Below are 20,342 nucleotides of genomic sequence, written 5' to 3' on the forward strand. Positions count from 1 at the left end.
CAACTTGCCACCATTATATACTAAGAAGATCATCATCATCATCATCATACTAAGAAGATATTTTAACTATTTTTTGTCTTTTATGTGTGCATGGTAGTCTCATTTTCATAAAAATGTGCTCAGCAGTCCATGCTATGTAAGTGCAAATCCCAGCACTTTATGGGTTAATAGACCATCCATGTGAAACTATTGTAGCTTGCTTGTGATGTCTGACCTTGTATCCAGGGATCTGGTTTTCAAATCCCCACAACTGCAGAAAGTGAGGATGGCTAGGTGGATGCTTAACAAAAGAACTGGAACTTTATTGCAGACAAGTGATGCATTTGTGAAATTCATGATAAAAAGACATTTTTATTACTTGATGGGGTGGATTACTTGATGGTAAGTATTCAATATAATTTGAGCTTCTGATGAAATTAGCCATCATCCATGATAACCAGAAGACTTTGTGTTAGATTGTGGGATCTTCAAAACATTTGGTGAAGCAATTTTCATTTTTCTGTTAAGACAGATTGAACTTACAAACTTTATTACTTCAATGTATATATATTTCTTTATTGCCTACAGGGGGCTAAACATAGAGGGGACAAACAAGGACAGACAAAGGGATTAAGTAAATTGCATCGACCCCAGTACGTAACTTAATCGACCCCGAAAGGATGAAAGGCAAAGTCGACCTCGGTGGAATTTGAACTCATTACGTAATGGCAGACGAAATACGGCTACGCATTTCGCCCGGCGTGCTAACGTTTCTGCCAGTTCGCTGCCTTAACTTCAATGTATATAGGTTGTATGTTGTTCCTGTTTAACACCACTGCCATTTGGCCATTATCAAAGTCAAATCTGTTGCTATCATTTAACAAAGTGTCTAGTCTAACTCAACATTTTTGTTGTGTTGCTTCTTACTGTAGACCAGGGGTCGCCAAAGAGGCTCCAAGGGACCCCCTAGGGGTCAGTGAGGAATTACAGGGAGTGGAATGGGGGCCGGCATGTGAAAGACCAGCTCACCTAGATGAACTGCTTGAAATACTTAGCGCCATGCCCATCCCTCACATTGATGTTGTCAGTTCCAATAAAGAATATTCCAGCAATAAAATGTATTTTTCACATTTTCTAACCATGAAAACAATTTCATAAAAATTGAAAGTTTAATACTGTATACTCATAAATGTAGTTTTAAATGTAAAAAGTGTGTCTTCTTCAATAGAATTTCTTAATTTGTCGTACAGGTATATTTTTAGCTAACATTTTAATTGCTAGCATCAGTACCCGGCACACATTTAAAATATTGTTTGGGTAGGGTATTAAGATATTCTAAATGAGGAAGGTGTTCGATGTGACTAAAGGGGGTCATCATCATCATCATCATCATTTAGCGTCCGCTTTCCATGCTAGCATGGGTTGGACGGTTCAACTGGGGTCTGGGAAGCCAGAAGGCTGCACCAGGCCCAGTCTGATCTGGCAATGTTTCTATGGCTGGATGCCCTTCTTAACGCCAACCATTCCATGAGTGTAGTGGGTGATTTTTACGTGCCACCAGCACAGGTGCCAGACGGGGCTGGCAAACGTCCACGGTCGGATGGTGCTTTTTACGTGCCACCGGCACAGGGGCCAGGCGAGATAGTTGAAAAAGTTTGGCAACCCCTGCTGTAGACCAATGGTTTTCAACCAGTGTCCATATGACCCTTGGGTGTCCAGGTAGAAAAGAAATTCCAGATATGGAAGCTAAACCTAGAATTCAGAACCCTCAAGGCAAACTTAGCAAAGACTAGATACCTTTCTAGAAAAAAGCTAACGATGAAAATTTCTGTTCAGCCAATCTGCATATTAGTTGAATGCCAAAATGGACCAACTTCATTGAATTAAGCTCTAAAATATAATGAAGAGAACTGTATACATTATATTTAATACATTCATGCATGGTCAATCATGGAGAGATCTTCGCCATGATAATAGTCCGCTTCAGAGTTCAGCACATCACCCAATATTGGGATTCATTGTTGACTTCTTTGGTTGTTTTTATCACTTTATATTTTTGCACTCTTGGTCGTGTGCTTTTTACTTTGTCAATAAAAGTTACAAAACCGAGTAGAATCTTGTGGATTTGCTAATCCAGTATGTTTAATTAGCTTCACTAATTAATTGGAGGGTATATGCTGGTCTATGAATGATGTTATCAAACTGTAGTGTGTGTTTCCGAGTCATTATGCTTTATTAACTATAGATACTGATTATGTTTTTCACAGCCCACTAAGAACTGGCATTCTTATATTACAAGAGTAATTAATAAATCTACTGGTGTGTGCAAAGCTTTGTCAAGCTGGAATGAATTAATTAAACAGCAATCAATAAATCTACTGGTGTATGCAAAGCTTTGTCAAGCTGGAATTGATTAAATAAAGGTACAAACCAAGCAGAAGTAAAGCAATAACAAACAAGCCATGTCAATCTGATTATTTAATACAGAAAGTAAAAGTTACAGCATACTCACACACACATTCACACACAATACTTTATTACAAGTTGATAAAAAATATTGCACAAGATATAACTCGATATCAAAAATAACAATAGACAATAGTTAAATCACTTTGGATCTTTTTCACACCAGACATGAAGGCTGACTTGTAGATGTAAGATTTACTGTTTTGTAAATAAAAAATGTGAGTTTGTGTGAATGGTGAAAAGTCTTTTAGTTTTGCATCCATTTTCTTACACTTGCAATACTGCAAAAGGTTTTTTTTGATTTTCTTCTTTATTTATTAATTTATATATATTTTTTTTTGTGGTTTTCAAAATCTGGACAGTTGGACATTTAAATGTTGCTAGTGCCAATAGATTTATAAGGTATTTTGGTTGTTCCTTAGAACTACTGAAAGTGAAGCAGAGAGGTTAGAGCACAACTCATTTACCCATGTGGAGTGATACCTATTGCCATAACTTCACAGCCATGTTACATTATATATACTCATGTGTGTGTGTGTGTGTGTGTGTGTATAATCCAACCATCATTGTTTGGATTCGTCATGGTCAAGGTATTACCTCACCTGTTTATGCTTGTTTAAAAATATACCCAAAGACAGTGGATTATGTTATGATGTAATCAATAAATACATCAATTCTACCAAAACAGCTATCACAAATTTAAACCCTACTTGTGTTCTTGTTTACACCTATGCCACATCTACAGCCAACCCTGAGTCAGATCTACGCTTTAATTTGGATTTGGTACTTTCATATCTACAGTATCCTACCAACACTTAAAACTTTCATGGTTGTTTTACCTCAATGTGACACCTATGTTATTGTACCTGGCCATTTCTGGTGTCCTACCTGTTGATGTACCTAGATTCTAGTGATTCTGGTAACTAATCTCTTTCACTCTCTCTCTCTCTCAATATATACCTATCTATAGATAGATAGATAGATAGATAGATAGATAGATATACATACACACATACATACATACACATATTTTTCTTCATGAAAGCATATTTTGTGATATGTGGAATGGATGCCATAAAATGGTGGCCATTTCTCAAGAAGCCAAATCTGCTGCCTATTCTCAAAACCATTTCACTTTTGTTGTTAAAATCCATGTGAAGGTGGTCAGTCACGTTATAAATTCCTGTCTGCCCTCTTGCTATATTCTAGTGATATTATGTGAAATAAAAATATAATTTTTAAATCACCGTTTACAAAGTATAGCTCAAAGTAATTTTCCCAGGTGTTGGCATGGCTGTGAGTTTAAAAGAAGCTTGTTTTGAAACTAAGGGGTTTGGGGTCAGTCCCACTGAGAGGCACCTTGGGTAGGTGTCTTCTACTATAGCCCTTTGTAGTGAATTTGGTTGATAGAAACTGCGTGGAAGCCTGTCATATATACACATGTGTGTGTGTGTGTGTGTGTGTTTTGTATTTGCAGCTCATCAAAAGAAATTAATAGGAAAAGTAGCAGACTTAAGAATAATTACTGGGATTCATTTGCTTGACCAAAGGCTGTGAAGGTGGTGCCCAGCATGGCCACAGTCCAAGGAATTAAACAAGTAAAGAAAATATGATTCGCAACCCTTTCGTTACCAGATTTCTCAAAGCCACATGTTGCAAGCCCAAAATCTTTACCACACAGCCATCCCTTCACCTATGAGCATGTGCGTGTGTGTGTGCGTGCGACATGAGAAGGGAAGCTAGCAACCAACTTAACATTGTCTCTCCATATATATATATACATGTAAACATGCATATATATGTATATATATATATATATATATATATATATATATATATATATATATATATATATATACACACACACATATATATATATGCATACATATATATGCATGTTTACATGTATATATATATGGGGAGAGAATGTTAAGTTGGTTGCTAGCTGTCCCTTCTCATGTCGCATGCTATAAAAACTGGCCAAAGAAACCACAAATGATGAGCATAAATGGACCAATGTGTTGTCCAACAGCAAATGGCTAATATATGATCATCATGTTTTAATGTCCACTTTTCCATGCTAGTATGGGTCAGACGAAATTCACCAAAGCAGAATTTCTATGGTTGGATGCTTATCACCTACCACCACCTGTTTCCAAGTATATATATATATATACTAAAGGAGTAGGGATTTGGAATCTGGGCAGGTACCTTATTAACACTTAGATATAATCCGGATCTGACTAACCACACCGAATGATAGGAAACATACAAAATTGTTTCAGATAAGCAATTACAAGGAAGTTATGTTACTCGACAGATAAATCCTGAGTCTGCTTCATTGGATTTCATACAACATACAGAGTCTATAATTAAGATATCATAAACAGGACTGGAGAATTACACATCCTCAATAATATTGCAGTGTTATTCTCATTAAATTTAGATTTCCAATCCAACATATGTTTCTGCCGGTCAAGTGTTCTTTGATGCAGCATTTATGTGCATTTACATGGTTCAGTTGCAGTACATATACGTCCAGGGTGGACATTGCTCTGCAGTTTTGTTCCAGGCTTTACCTCTGTGTGTGGGTGAAGCAAACTAAGGAATTCAGTATTAGATAAGTTCTTGTTAAAGTATAATGCCCTAAAGGACACAAGGCAGCAGAAACACGTGTCAGACTGAAATCGAAAGTGGATTCAATGAGAATAATATTGTAATAAACAAGTTCTGAAAATGTATAATTCTTCATTCGTATCTATATCTTGATTACACACACACACACACACATGTGTATGTGTGTGTGTATGAGTGGTCGGTGTTAGGAAGGGCATCCAGCTGTAAAAATCCTGCCAAAACAGTCACAGAAGTCTAGTGCAGGCTTCGGCCTGGCTGACTCATGTGGTACTGTCCCACCTATGCTAGCATGGAACACAGACGTTAAATGATGATGTTGATGTATGTATGTATGTATGCATGCATGCACACACACACACACATATAAAGAGAGGAAGAGAAAGCAAAACTCTTGAATCATAAAGTTCTTATCGACTTCACATTTTCCACCTAATTTTAAACTGATTTTTACACCATAAGCAGACATTTCCTCCCTTTGTTGCTGTATTTCTGTTGAATTACACTGTCTTTGTTTACAGCAATTTTGATTATAACAAAGAACTTAATAAAATAACTTAAACTGCTGTTTAGAACATGAACTGACTTGGAGGGAGATTTTTTAGCTGAGATCACTTTTAAAGCAGGAAGTTTGCATCATATAACCAGGTACTGTCTCGGGTGGGTAGGAGTGAAAGAGTTAAAGATCTTATTATGTTTCCGATGCTCTATTCCAGTGTCCTCAATATAATATGACTTAAATTCTTCCTTTCTTAGAATTGGATACCATAAATATTGGTTTCTTTCATTGCCACAAGGCCATACACTGACATTCTATTTATTGACCTTGGATAGACAAAGGACAAATTTGACCTTGATTAAATTTGAAACTGCAATGTGGCGATGTAGGGCAAAATATTACAAAGTATTTTGTCTGTGATTCTAATATTTCTGCCATTTACAATCTTGTTTGAAGTTGCAATATTGGTTCCCAACTTTGCCACAAGGTCAAAAATTGTGTGAGAGAGCACAACTGATTACATCAATCCCAGTATTTCACTGGTACATATTTTATCACTCCCACCTGGAAAAGGGTAAAACCAAAGTCAACCTTAGAAATAGTTCAGCACCCCAGATGCCTTTTATTCAGTGCTCAACTGACAAAAAACAAAAAAGAGATGGATAAATTAATGATAACAAAACCACTAATGTTTCCATTTCAACAGAAGAAAAGATAGAAGGAAAGTTTTGCTATTATTTGTTCATCATTAAACATGTTTCATTTTCAAATTACAGAATTTGATGGCCTATAAGATGCAGGAGTGTATAGGATGCACCCTAGCGTAGGCTATACTTTTGTAAAATAAATTACCACTAAAATAATGTTTTAATTCCTCCACTTACCTGTATAATTATAAGCAATTTATTGCATCCACATTCGATATAAACATACTGTAGGTGATTGTTCACCAACAGATGGCAGCACATGTTTTGCAAACATACATACCGTTTTGAGCCTACATTGAGTGCATTGGACACAGGGGGATATTTTAAGCCATTTTGGGGTTTAAAAAAAAGGTGCATCTTATAGGCCATCAAATACAGTAACTGAAGTTACAAAATTGTGCATGTAGGAGAGAACCAAATAATATTAGTATTATTTGATTCTCTGTCTGAAGAATTTCTACATGTTTCTCCTACATGTGCAATTTTGCAACTCCAATTAATTTGAAAATGAAACACGTTCAAATTTTCCAAACTCCTGTTTTGATATTATTACTCGGCAGAAAATATTTTGCAGTCTTTTCAACTCTAGTGCATACTTCACACAAATATAACATCTAAATAAGGATTTGGAATACTGGAATAAGCAAATGTGCTCCAAGAGGACACGGCTTAGATTTTAACCCCATCTACATAATATATGTAGAGGAGGAAAGAATAAAACATCTTTGGTATTATGCAGAATATTGGTGATAATAATAAAGGTTGGTCAGAAGAATTGAAAGAATTGTGTCTCTACTGCACAAGCATTCTCAAGCACTAGATGAAAAATTCTTAAATTTAATAACATAAATATTCTGTTTTATTTCATTTCTTGGAAAATATGAAGACTTTCTGTGCCTGCATATAAATAAACTGAAGAACAGTCCCTTCATTTCTTCTGACTAACATTATTATTACTTATATATATATATGATGTATTTTAAGATATGTTAACATGCAAAAAGATATTTAGTGACACCATATTTGTCTGAAATAGGAGTAACCAATGTTAAACCCATTAACATTTAAACTATCCAGATCCTGCCTCTCAAACCTACCCTACAATGTCATTCTAAAAATAAACAATAACATCATCAACACCTTGAAGCTATGAGATAATGCATGATTAATTCAAAACAATGTGAATAAATAAGCATTACATTTCACAGAGTAATTCCAATGCTAAAGGTTTAAACGCACTGCCATGGAGAGAGCAGTTCCAACACCGAGGAAATGTTTAAAAATAGCAGCTTGCTTCAACATGATAATGGCACCAAACTTAAAGGACAACAAGAAATGATGAAGCCATATGTACAGTAGACTCATATAAACTGTGACTGCTTATTGTAGGTGAAATCATAAATATTCTGGCTTCCGTTTTTATAATAAAGCATAGAATCAAATGAGGTGAGGGGGTAGGATTCCTGCTGCTTTTCAATGTCTATGTCATCATTGATAGGGGAGACTTGGGGACTTGGACGAAGTTGTTTCATGTTATTTATCAAGTTAGCCGTCCGCGTGCTTACCCATTCTGTGAATGTTTCTTCTTTGGGGCGTTCTTCAAGAATCTAACAAAGAAATAAATAAAAATTATAAACTGGAAACATACAGGTTCTTTTGGACAGTATTTATTTTAAACTTTAATAAGCTAATTAATATTATTTGCAGCATGGGAGATGTTTATAAACCATTTAAGAACACACAAAAAACCGTTAGATTCACTTCAATATTGAAATTTAATTTTTTGATTTGTGTCAAAAAATTATCATCACTTTGAAACCACGCCCTGTTCACTAACATCTCTGCTGCAAATTTAAATGTTGAAGTGAATCTAACAGTTTTTTGTGTGTTCTTAAATGGCTTATAAACACCTCCCATGCTGCAATTGTTTTTGTTTCAGCACACAACCTCAGATCGAGTCACTTGCTATGCAAGTACATCTCCGTAATACATATTATTTCTTTGATATAATTTCAAGATCAGACCTGCCAGTTGGAGAGTTTGCTTTCGTTAACCCTTTCTTTACCAAATTTCTGTTGAAATACACAGCCCATGTGTCAATTAATTTTGAAAATAATGAGGAATTTATTAGAATAAGTTTGTCCTTATTAAGCTGATATTTGGAACATAAATTAACATGAAATTTTGATGGGAAATTTGAATTAAAATCACTTTAAAACAAAGTTTGTATCCTAGAACCAGGAGTGATCAACACATATTCATTGTCAGTCATTTTCTTCATAAATACAATGACTGTTTTTCCTTTATTTTTTGCAGAATAATTGACTACAGAAAATTTTGGACCCTCTAATTTGTGGGAGAGGCATGGAGTCCTTGAAATCTACACCAGAAGGACAAACAAGATTTTAAACTTCCTGAATGTCAATAGAAGGATAATGGGAAAGGTCAGAAAAGAGCTGGAAGGTTCAGAATTTGGTTATGAGGTGACAGCAGAGAAGAAAACCCATGACTGATGCCTGATGCTATCAGTATGCCAAATTTCATCACTGAAATTCAAGAGATCATCAACAACGATCCCAGCAAGTCAATGCATGCCACTGGATGAGAGGAAGGTGTGGATGAAAAGCCAAGAGGTTGGTGGTGCATGAAGATATTCATTACTTTTCAAAGAAGATGACGAAGGGACAATTTCTGCACCAAGTGATGCAGGGAAAGCAACTCAGGCACATCAAGAAGATGATCAACAAGTTGAAACACCCACTGGAGCCAAACATGCTGTGGTTCTTCTCTGACGAGAAGAATTTCTGCCAAGACCAGAAGATCAACTCCCAGAACAAAAGGTGGCTCGCTGCCTCACCAAAGGACATGCACAGAGTCATACAGACGAAATTTCCAACAACAATCATGGTCTTCAGTGTCATCAGCAGTGAAGGTGATGTCATGCCACCCAACTTCTTCCCTCAGGGCCTCAGGCTGAACACTAATGGCTACTTCCATGTTCTAAGTGTGGTGGTGGAGCCTTGGATCAAGCAGGGAGGTTGTATGTGTGGAAGCAAGACTCTGTGCTCCGCTACACCAGCCGGAAGACCTAGGCCTGGCTGTCGGAGAATTTCTTTGATCACACAGCACCTGCCATTTGACCTCCCGACTCACCTGACAGCAATTCCCTTGACTTCTTTGTGTGGGGGTGTGGTAGGTTTTTATATGGTTTCCGTGCCCAAGGGTGATTCATAGTGTGATTGAACCTAAAACCATAAGATAGCAAAGCAAGCTTTTTAACCACACAACCATATACATGGGTCTTACCTGTGTAATGCAAAGTTTGAATAAGGCTGTGACTTCAGTAAGTGGAGGTTCTTGGAGCAGACAATTGCGGAATGACTTTATTATACAACTGCATTCTTCAGGTTTAACCAATTGGCACAAACTAACAAGTTGCATACGTTCGACATGAGGTATCTGGTATGTACGACTTTCATTACTAACAAGCCAGCTGTAATCAACTCCTGTTTGTTGTCTGCGTTCTTCCTGCTCCATTTCCCAGTAATGTTGTTCCAAATCCTGTTAATATAAGCACAAATATTCATTACATATACAAATACACACAAATATATATATATATATATATAAAATAATAATAATAATAATAATATTAGGGAGTATAACTCCAAACTTACAGGGAAAAATTCAATTTAGTATTAAATCAAATTTCACAGCATAAATATATAAAATATGGATTAGAGATAAAACCACTATTAGGCAACTCAAACAGTGATAGACATAAACCAATACATAAATAACAAATAATATATAATTAATATAATATAATATAATATAATATAATATTATATATATATATATATATATAATATATATATATATATATATATATATATATATAAATTTTTATGTTTATTTATCTATTTTATTTCAAAAAGTATAAAATGAATGATAAATATAATATAATAAGTAATTATCATCATCATCATCATCGTTTAACGTCCGCTTTCCATGCTAGCATGGGTTGGACGGTTCAACTGGGGTCTGGCAAGCCCGAAGGCTGCACCAGGCCAGTCAGATCTGGCAGTGTTTCTACAGCTGGATGCCCTTCCTAACGCCAACCACTCCGAGAGTGTAGTGAGTGATTTTATGTGCCACCGACACAGGTGCCAGACGAGGCTGGCAGACGGCCACACTCGGATGGTGTTTTTTTTATGTGCTAATATATATATATATATACAAAATATCCATCCTCCAACTAACATGGAATATAAACATCTTGTGATAGAATAAACTTGTAACATACTGTTCTATACTTTTGAGATGAGAAATTCTGTATATTGTTTACATTGGATGGATATGTGTCCTCATCTTGTCTGTTGTTACCACAATGTTTCGGCTGATTTACTCTCCAGCCTTCATCAGGTGTCCTGGTAGAATTTTGAACCCAACCCTGGGTTTTCATTCCTAAGGTATTTTTTTGCTGATGTTATTATTATTATTATTATTATTTATTCAAGGCACTGCCTGGAATTGAACTCAGAATCTTGGAGTTAGTAGCCCACACTCTTAACCATTAAGCTATATGCCCGTGGGCAAATATAGAGTGGATTTCAGGGCTTATAACAACAAACAAGATGAGGACACATATCCATCCAATGTAAAAAATGTAAATAATCAACTTGTAATATTACCACTATCTTCCTAGTCATGATTAGCACAAGTGAAACCAGTCAACTATCTAAATATTTGTCCTCTTTTTTGATCACCCTCTCTCTCTCTCCAGCAAGGCAACCACCTTGACAGCAAAATACCTGTTTCTGTCTCTCTGTCACACTCTAATCTTTCACCATCTGACTCAAGATCACCTCCTCCAATTCTCCCCAGCCCTCTCAAAGCATCCAGTCCACACTGTAAAGTGGGTGGCATTTGGAAGGGCATCCAGCTGTAAAAATCATGCCAAAAACTGACCTTGCCTGCACGCTGGTGCCACATAAAAAGCAATCAGTCCACTCAGCAGAGTGGTTGGTGTTAAGAAGGGCATCCAACCATAAAAACCAGACACAGAAGTCTGGAGCTGTCTTCTGCCTGGTCAGCTCCTGTCAAACCATCCAACCCATGCTAGCATGGAAGGCGGACGTTAAACAATGATGATGATAATTATCTCTCTCTCTCTATATATATATATGTGTGTGTGTGTGTGGTGTGTGTGTGTGTGTATGTATATATATATGTATGTATGAATAAATATATATATATATATATATATATATATATATATATATATATATATATATATCATCATCACTTAACGTCCACTTTCCATGCTAGCATGGATGTATATATATATATAATATATATATATAATATATATATATATAAAGCACCCACTACACTCTCGGAGTGGTTGGCATTAGGAAGGGCATCCAGCTGTAGAAACTCTGCCAAATCAAGATTGGAGCCTGGTGCAGCCATCTGGTTCACCAGCCCTCAGTCAAAATCGTCCAACCCATGCTAGCATGGAAAGCGAACGTTAAACGATGATGATGTTGATGATATATATTATCCAGCATCAAAGTTTTGTGGATTTTGCTTTGTTTTATATTGTTTACAACAATTCACTTCATAGAAAAAAATTTTTACTGAACCTTTTCACTATACACATCATCATCATCATTTTAATACCCATTGTCCATGCTGGCATGGATTGGACTGTTTGACCAGGGCTGGCATGCTGGAAGGCTGCACGAAACTCCAATCTGTTTTGGCAAGGTTTCTACAGCTGGATGCCCTTCCTAACACCAACCACTCTGAGAGCGTAATGGGTGCTTTTTACGTGCCACTGGCATCAGCCACTTTGTCTCCATGTGACCCAATGTTCAAAAGGTGCTTTTTACGTGCCACTGGCATGGGAGCCAGTTATGTGACACCAGCATCAGCCACACACATCATCATCATCATCATCATCGTTTAACGTCTGCCTTCCATGCTAGCATGGGTTGGACGAATGACTGAGTGCTGGCGAACCAGATGGCTGCACCAGGCTCCAATCTTGATATGGCAGAGTTTCTACAGCTGGATGCCCTTCCTAACGCCAACCACTCTGAGAGTGTAGTGGGTGCTTTTTATGTGCCAACGGCACGGAGCCAGTCAGGCGGTACTGGCATGACCTCGCTCGAATCTTTTTACATATGCCACCGGCACAGGTGCCATGTACATACATAGTATTTATTGTGTGTATAATTAGTTGGAATTATGACTGCTAATGCAGTCAATGATGAGTTGATTTGTGTAAACGTAATACAATAATAAAATTGTTCCCTGAAGAACTGTTATGGTTCAGCATCCAATTGCACTTCAAACACCCACTGCAGAGGATGCAACTAACCACAATGGTGAAACACATGTAGGGGAACAAACTATATAAACTGCATCTTGTGTTTATCATGCTTTTTTTTATTTATATATATCATCATTATTTAGCACCTGCATTCCATATATGTATATATGTGTAATAATATAGACTACCTTAAAAATAAAATTACATAAAAAAAGTTTCTCATTTATTGAACCTCCCTCACAAATACTCTTGTCATTTACTCCATTTCCTTTTCCACTGTCTCAGTTATTCCTTCTCTCTCACTCTGTGTGTTTAGCATTCCTTTATTCATTACCTGCCAACAAGCCTAGTATGTGTGCTTGTCCTGCACCTCTTATGTTAACCCTCTCTCTATCTCTCTTTTACTCTTTCTATACGATGTAAAATATGACTAGAGAAACCAACCAATCAACTAACATTTACATCAGGTATTGTTAAATAGATATAATTTGCTAACATTTTAAATCTAGTAGTATCATCATCATCATCATCATTTAACGTCCGTTTTCCATGCTGGCATGGGTTAGATGGTTTTTAAAGGAGCTGGCCAGCCAGAGAGCTGCATCAGGATTCAATTGTCTGTTTTGGCATAGTTTCTATTTCTGGATGTCCTTCCCAAAGCCAATCACCTTACAGGGTGTGCATTGGGTGCTTTTAACATGGCACCAGCATGGGTATTCTTTTCTTTACATGATGCCAGCACAAGTGCTTTCTATGCGGCACTTGCAGGATCAAAATAAGAATATAACCTTAAGTTCAAAATTCTTCACATATATAGGCATTTTTTTTTTTTGTCTTTAATCATCAGTTTCTGCCTGACCACTAAAACCAAATGAATACGAAAGTTACTGCTTGGTACATGATGCTGGAGTTCATAAACCTTTACCGACACAGAATTATGCTCAGGTAAGACAATGGTCTGGTTTGCCTGATTTACCCAAGAACCTGCCACCAGGCATCTAAACTGAGAGGAAATTCACAGTTTCAAGAATCAGTTTGTCATAAAAGAGAGAAAGAGATATTGCAACCATTTCTCAAAAATATTTCTAAAGAAATAATACAGGTGTTTCAATTAATTACTTTATTAATTAATAAATATGCAAGGTAGCCAGGTATTTTTCTCTACAGCAAGACACCTGTGCTTGTCCCTCTATCATACTTTAACCCTTTAGTGTTTAAACCGGTCATATCTGGCCGAAATATTCTACCTATTTTATGTTCAAACTAGTCAGATATGGTCATTCATAGCTACCTTATTGTCATTTTAAAAATAAACAATCACATCACTGAAATCTCAAAGCTATGAAATGATGCAAGATTAATTTTCATGGTGTGAATACATAAGCTTTACATTTGACAGAATAATCTGAATGCTAAAGGGTTAAACCCATCACCAAGTAGAATAAAGTCATCTCCCCTCACACCCACCCACACAGCCAAGCAAGCTTTTCTCCTTTCCTATTTCTTGTACTTTTCCTGTCTTGCAATATACATGGCAGCCTCCTTACTGCCAGCGGCACAAAAAAAAAGTACTCAGCATACAATATAAAGTGGTTGGCATTACAAAGAACACCCAACCACAGAAAACATGCTAAAGCTGACACTTGGGGCTTAGTCCAGCCCTGTAGCTTACCATATCCTGTCAAACTGTCCAACCCATGCCAGCATGGAAAACAGATGTTAATTATTGTTGTTGATGATGGTAATGATGAATCAAGAAATTGGAGAGATTTAGCATGCTAATTAACTTCTCGTTATTCTTGGAATAAAATTTAATAGGGTCTTACATGGTGGAAGGTTTTAATATAGTTGTGAACATTTTAAAATGGACAGTTTTAATCAAAGAAAATAAAGGTGGTTGAGCAGAATGTGAGCGTACTCACCCTTAGTTGGGTTTCCAACTCCAAAATTAGGGAATCTGTAACAACTAACTGCCAGTCTTTTTCAAGTGGGCCCCTTGTAGAATCCCCAGGTATCCAAGACTTGAGCCATGATCGAATCCCTGACATAGACATTCTGAAAAAAGAAAAGAATAAATAAATAAAATTAAGACACCTCTTTCGGTTTTATCATTCTCTTAATGCCACATAACACAACGAATTTAGGGTGAACCATTTCGAGGGTTATCTATGAGCAGTTTTCAGTTAAACCGTATTAGTAAAATATTTGTTCTTCACTTCTTAACGATGTTGGATGTCGTCACCAGTTGTGTTCATAACAGTAAATACAAACCTTCAAATGGCTATTATAAAGGAGCATCGGGGTTTTCCAACGTTATTCGCCATCATGAAATTTTTACTAACATCCAACTGGTGATAATCACTCTAAGTAAGGGGTAGGCAAAGTGATCGCTATTGACCCCTGAAGGTGTCTATGTGGTCGATATGTTATCGACGATTTCATGATATACAAGAAGTTTGTCGACCCCTGTTTTGAGTACTATTGACTACGTACAAGCATGAAACATCAGAATAACATTAACAGGACAACGACATTACAGACCCGAAAGGCGGCGAGCTGGCTGAATCGTTAGCACGCCGGACGAAATGCTTAGCTGTATTTCGTCTGTCGCAACGTTGTGAGTTCAAATTCCGCCGAGGTCGACTTTGCCTTTCATCATTTCGGAGTCGATAAATTAAGTACTAGTTACTAGTCGGTGTAATCGACTTAATACCTATGTCTGTCCTTGTTTGTCCCCTCTATGTTTAGCCCCTTGTGGGTAATAAAGAAATAGGTATTTCGTCTGCCGTTACGTTCTGGGTTCAAATTCTGCCGAGGTCGACTTTGCCTTTCATCCTTTCGGGGTCGATTAAATAAGTACTAGTTACGCACTGGGGTCGATGTAATCGACTTAATCCGCCTGTCTGTCCTTCTTTGTTTAGCCCCTTGTGGGTAGTAAAGAAATAGACATTACAGACCCTATGGACACACAGAGTGCGGCTGTTGATCGAATACATATTTACATAATAATACAAACATAAATGAGTAAATTTTGGGAAGAACACCCGCGCGAGTTTCACTGAGAAAAAAAAGCCTCGGACGTTTTAATTTACCCATAAATGAATATATATTATTAAATATATAATCTTTAATGCACAACTTTGATATTTCCTAGCAAAGATTAAAAAAAAAAAACAGAAAAACATTCTTAGAGAAGAATTAAGAAAACTGTTGATATTTTATAAATGAGTAAAATTCGTGTAAACAGTATACAAACATCATTTTTTTTTTATGCAATGAATGGATTAATGCTTCTTAATATCAGAATTATTTTTGCGGAAAAGAAGACGAAAATGAACATACACAACAATATTTAAAACTGTTATTTTTTTATCTATTTAAAACGAATTTTCCTTAATCGTAATAAGGAGGAAGTCATTTTCGATAAGGATAAATAATTTTAAATGTCAAGACTTTTTGTTTTCCAAAATAAATTTTGGGGCCTAGAACTGAAAAAATGCTGATAATTTTAGGAAAAGGAAGATAGTAAATTATTTTAATTTCAGGACAGAGGGGGAAATGGGTTGATTATTTAAGGTAAGAAATCAAAAACATGAGTCAATTTTTTAAGATATTAAGATCTGTAGTCGAAATTTGAAACAAGAAATGACAATTATTGTTTTAAAAACATTGTTGTATTCATCGTATAAAGGCAAGAAACAAAATATTAACTACATCGAAATATGCTGTTATGTAAATGATACATGAAATAAATTCACTTCATAGATTTAAATATTGTTGTAATAATAATAATAGTAAATGCAACAAAACAATAAATCAAGTGTGACAGTGTGTGTGATGTATATATATATATATATATATATATATATATATATATATATATATATATATATATATATATATATGATGTCAATGGTATTAGAATAATGGTCATCGTTGAAAAACATAAAAGAAAAGATGATTTCGAGGTTGCTTACCGGTCATATACCAGCGACCCTGTTATCTCTCAACAATGTTGTTAAACAACGCATCTGTTGACAATTAGTAAATACGAAACTAAATCCAATTAGTAGCAGATGCAGACTTCTAAACAGGAATATAACAACCCTTTCCTCAGTGACGACTGCTTTAATAAATTTCTTTTTAATTACAAAGTAAAACCCGGGTTATCCTACCCATGATACATCGTTTCTCTATCTTTCAAATATAACGAGTAATTGCAATTATTGTTTAGCCCTAGGTTCGTCGTGATCGAGAATACCATGATCAAAGATACCGTCCTTTCATGTGTATCTCAGATTACATTACCTAATGTGTCCTTCGTTATTTTAAGACGGTAGTGTGTCCTTTATGGAAGGTTTAGCTGTTGTTTCTAGCAAGATGACTCTGTAGAGAGACTCGTTGACTCCTATAATGGATGTTGGTAACAGAGATATTAAATTCAGGTGTGAGAGAGACCTGAAAAGCTTCTGAATATTCTAGAAAAATGTTACCAATGAAGAAAGTGGCACTCAAGACTATTTATAAATATATTTTTATTTTTGTTATAGTTTATTTATATTTACGGAAAATTGTGTCAAATAGCAAATATTTGAAAATATAAAAAACCCTACTCTATTTTTCAACATTATCTTTGTGTGTGTTCCGCCCGAGGTCGACTTTACCTTCCATCGTTTCGGGGTCGATAAATTAAGTACCAGTTGAGTAATGAGGGTCAATGTAATCGACTATTCCCCTTCGCAAGATTTCAGGCCTTGTGCCTATAGTAGAAAGGATTATCTGTGTGTGTGTGCTTGCGCCCGCGCGTGTATGTGTGTGAGTGTGTGTGTGTGTGTATGTATGTATGTATGTATGTATGTATGTATGTATGTATGCATGCATGCATGCATTGAATGCATGCGAGTGTGTGCGTGTGTGTAAATTAGATGGCTAATGAACAGAATCTATAATATAACTTAAGATTAGTTGAGAAGCTGTGAGAAATCAGATATTCAAATTGAGATAAATTTAATGATACTATTAAAGGTTTATAAATAATTAATGTTTTGTATAGACATTACCTGGGAGAATAATATCTCACGGAACGATCGACCTACAAGATGCAGATTGCTGATGAGAGAGAAGTAATTCTTTAAAGATATCTGCCTGGTACCATCATTGGAAAGTAGCAGACAACAAGCTGCCAATTGTTGACGATAATGAGTGGGAGGTGGTAGGCACAAGATGATATTTCGTTGTCACTCGGATAAAAGTAGTTATCTGACTTATTCAATCAACAAGCAGATTTGCTGATAAAAGCAAAGACGTAAAATGATCAAGTGTAGTGTGCACCCCGCAGACTTTGTTTCCTCATAACTTTCAGAAAAATGGATATTTTTAATATAAAATTTTCTATAAATCCCTTCAGATGGCATAGATTCCGATTATATCGGAATTTGTTGTGGAAATTGTTTTCTGAGGCATGGGAGAGAAGTTTCGCAAAAATTTACACGTGTTGCCTTTGTTTCCTCATAACTTACAGAAAACTGGGTATCCTTAATGAAATTTTCTACAATAACCTTTCAGAGTGTGTAGATTACGATTATATCAGAGGTTAATATTAAAATAATAATAATAATAATAATAATAATAATAATAATGATGATTATGATGATGATGATAATAATAACAATAATAATAATAATAATAATAATAATAATAATAATAATAATTGCTAGGCGTGCACACATTCATACTGACACACATCACATATGAATGAAACTTGAAATTTCGAAAAAAAATTGCTATGTGTCAGTATTTATGAGTGCCTGCCCATCGTTTTCTCTTCTTTTTTTTTTCCGCATCAAATTCTGATATAAATGTAACCTACACAAACTGAAAGACATTCGTAGAAAATTTCATTTAAAAAATACCCAATTTTCTGAAAGTTATGAGAAAATTTTCCAAAATTCCTTTTCCCACTCCTGGAAAACTTTTTTCCCATAAATTCTGATATAAATTGAATCTATACCATCTAAAACATAATTGTAAAAAAAATTATTTAAAAAATTCGATTTTTCAGAAAGTTATGAGGAAACAAAGTTGGTCACAGTTATGTAGGTATGCCTGAATGTAACTATATTTTCTTTAAATTATGCCGTTTTGTAACTATATTTCTTTATGACACTATATTTTCTTTAAATCAAAAAAACCTTGATACTGTGAACCTAATTGTTTAATTACCATATTTACTCATTTATCAGGTGCACTTGTGTATAAGTCACACCTCCAATTTGGTGTTCAATCTTGGAAGAAAGTCTTTTTCCTGTCACAGTTTTAGCTTTGCCCCATGCATAAATCGCACTCCAGTTCTTTTCATTTAAAAATGTCATTATTTCAATGAATTCATGTCAAGAAAGACTGGAGAAGACAAATGTGGAACTTAAATTAATACATGATTGAAAAAGGTTTAAATTCTAAATTCATTTTTTACAGTTGCACAATATCACAAATGTTTAGGGAAAGCATGATGTCATTTCAGTTTTTTGGGGTTTTTTTTCCAATAAATGACTGGTAAGGCAGTGAGCTGGCAGAAACATTAGCACGATGGGCAAAATGTTTAGTAGTATTTCGTCTGTCTTTACATCCTGAGTTCAAATTCCACCAAGGTCAACTTTGCCTTTCATCTTTTTGGGGTCGATAAATTAAGTACTGGTTGTGTACTGGGGTCGATCAAATCAACTGGCCCCCTCCCCCAAAATTTCGGGCCTTGTGCCTAGAGTAGAAAAGAATCATTAGCACACTGGGCGAAATGCTAAGCAATATTTCATCTGTGCTTACATTCTGAGTTCAAATTCCGCCAAAGTCGACTTTGCCTTTCATCTTTTTCGGGGTCGATAAATTAAGTACCGGTTGCATACTGGGGTCAATCAAATCAACTGGCCCCCTCCCCCAAAATTTCAGGCCTTGTGCCAAGAGTAGAAAAGAATAAACAACTGGTATTCCTTTTTGGAAAAGCAGGGAACTGAAAAACAGAGTTTAAAATCAGAATGTACAGGGACATCATCATCATCATCATTTAACATCTATATTTCTAGGCAAGCATGAGTTGGATGGTTTGACAAGATCTAATGAGTCCAGGGACTGTATTGTACTCCACTGCCTACTTTGGCATACTTTCTAATGACTGGATGCCCTTCCTAATGCCAACCACTTTACAGCATGGGCTGGATGTATTCTTCATGGCACCAGCACCAGAGAAGTTGCCAGGTACCTCGTAAAACTACATTGCCTTTGAGTGAAGCAGCTACAGTAGAGATCATCATCATCATCATCATCATTTAACATCCACTTTCCATGCTAGCATGGGTTGGACGATTTGACTGAGGTCTGGCGAACCAGACTCCAATCTGATCTGGCAGAGTTTCTACAGCTGGATGCCCTTCCTAATGCCAACCACTCTGAAAGTGTAGTGGGTGCTTTTACATGCCACCGGCATGAGGGCCAGTTTGGTGGTACTGGCAATGGCCATGCCCAAATGGTGTTTTTTACGTGCCACCTGCACAGGAGCCAGTCTAGCGGCACTGGAGACGACCTCGCTCGAATATTTCACATGTCACCAGCACAAGTGCTAGTAAGGCGACACGGTAACGATCACGCTCGAATGGTGTGCTTAACGTGCCATGGAATTGGTATTTATGCTATCTTTTATATTTTACTTGTTTCAGTCATTAGACTG

The 20,342-nt window shown here is 36.1% G+C and overlaps 1 protein-coding gene across 1 annotated transcript; it reads right to left on the bottom strand.

Annotated features, from left to right (window-relative positions):
* Positions 1–6,773: 6,773 nt before the first annotated feature.
* LOC115210977 (protein RD3-like) lies at positions 6,774–16,748 on the bottom strand. The gene is made up of 4 exons (XM_029779809.2): positions 16,603–16,748; positions 14,548–14,680; positions 9,592–9,846; positions 6,774–7,892 (listed from the first exon to the last, which is right to left on the bottom strand). The coding sequence occupies exons 2-4, from the start codon at positions 14,677–14,679 to the stop codon at positions 7,647–7,649; spliced, it is 633 nt and encodes a 210-aa protein (XP_029635669.1). The 5' UTR covers position 14,680; positions 16,603–16,748; the 3' UTR covers positions 6,774–7,646.
* Between the last annotated feature and the right edge of the window lie 3,594 nt (positions 16,749–20,342).

Source organism: Octopus sinensis, linkage group LG4, assembly GCF_006345805.1.
Source record: "Octopus sinensis linkage group LG4, ASM634580v1, whole genome shotgun sequence".
Lineage (NCBI taxonomy): Eukaryota > Metazoa > Mollusca > Cephalopoda > Octopoda > Octopodidae > Octopus > Octopus sinensis.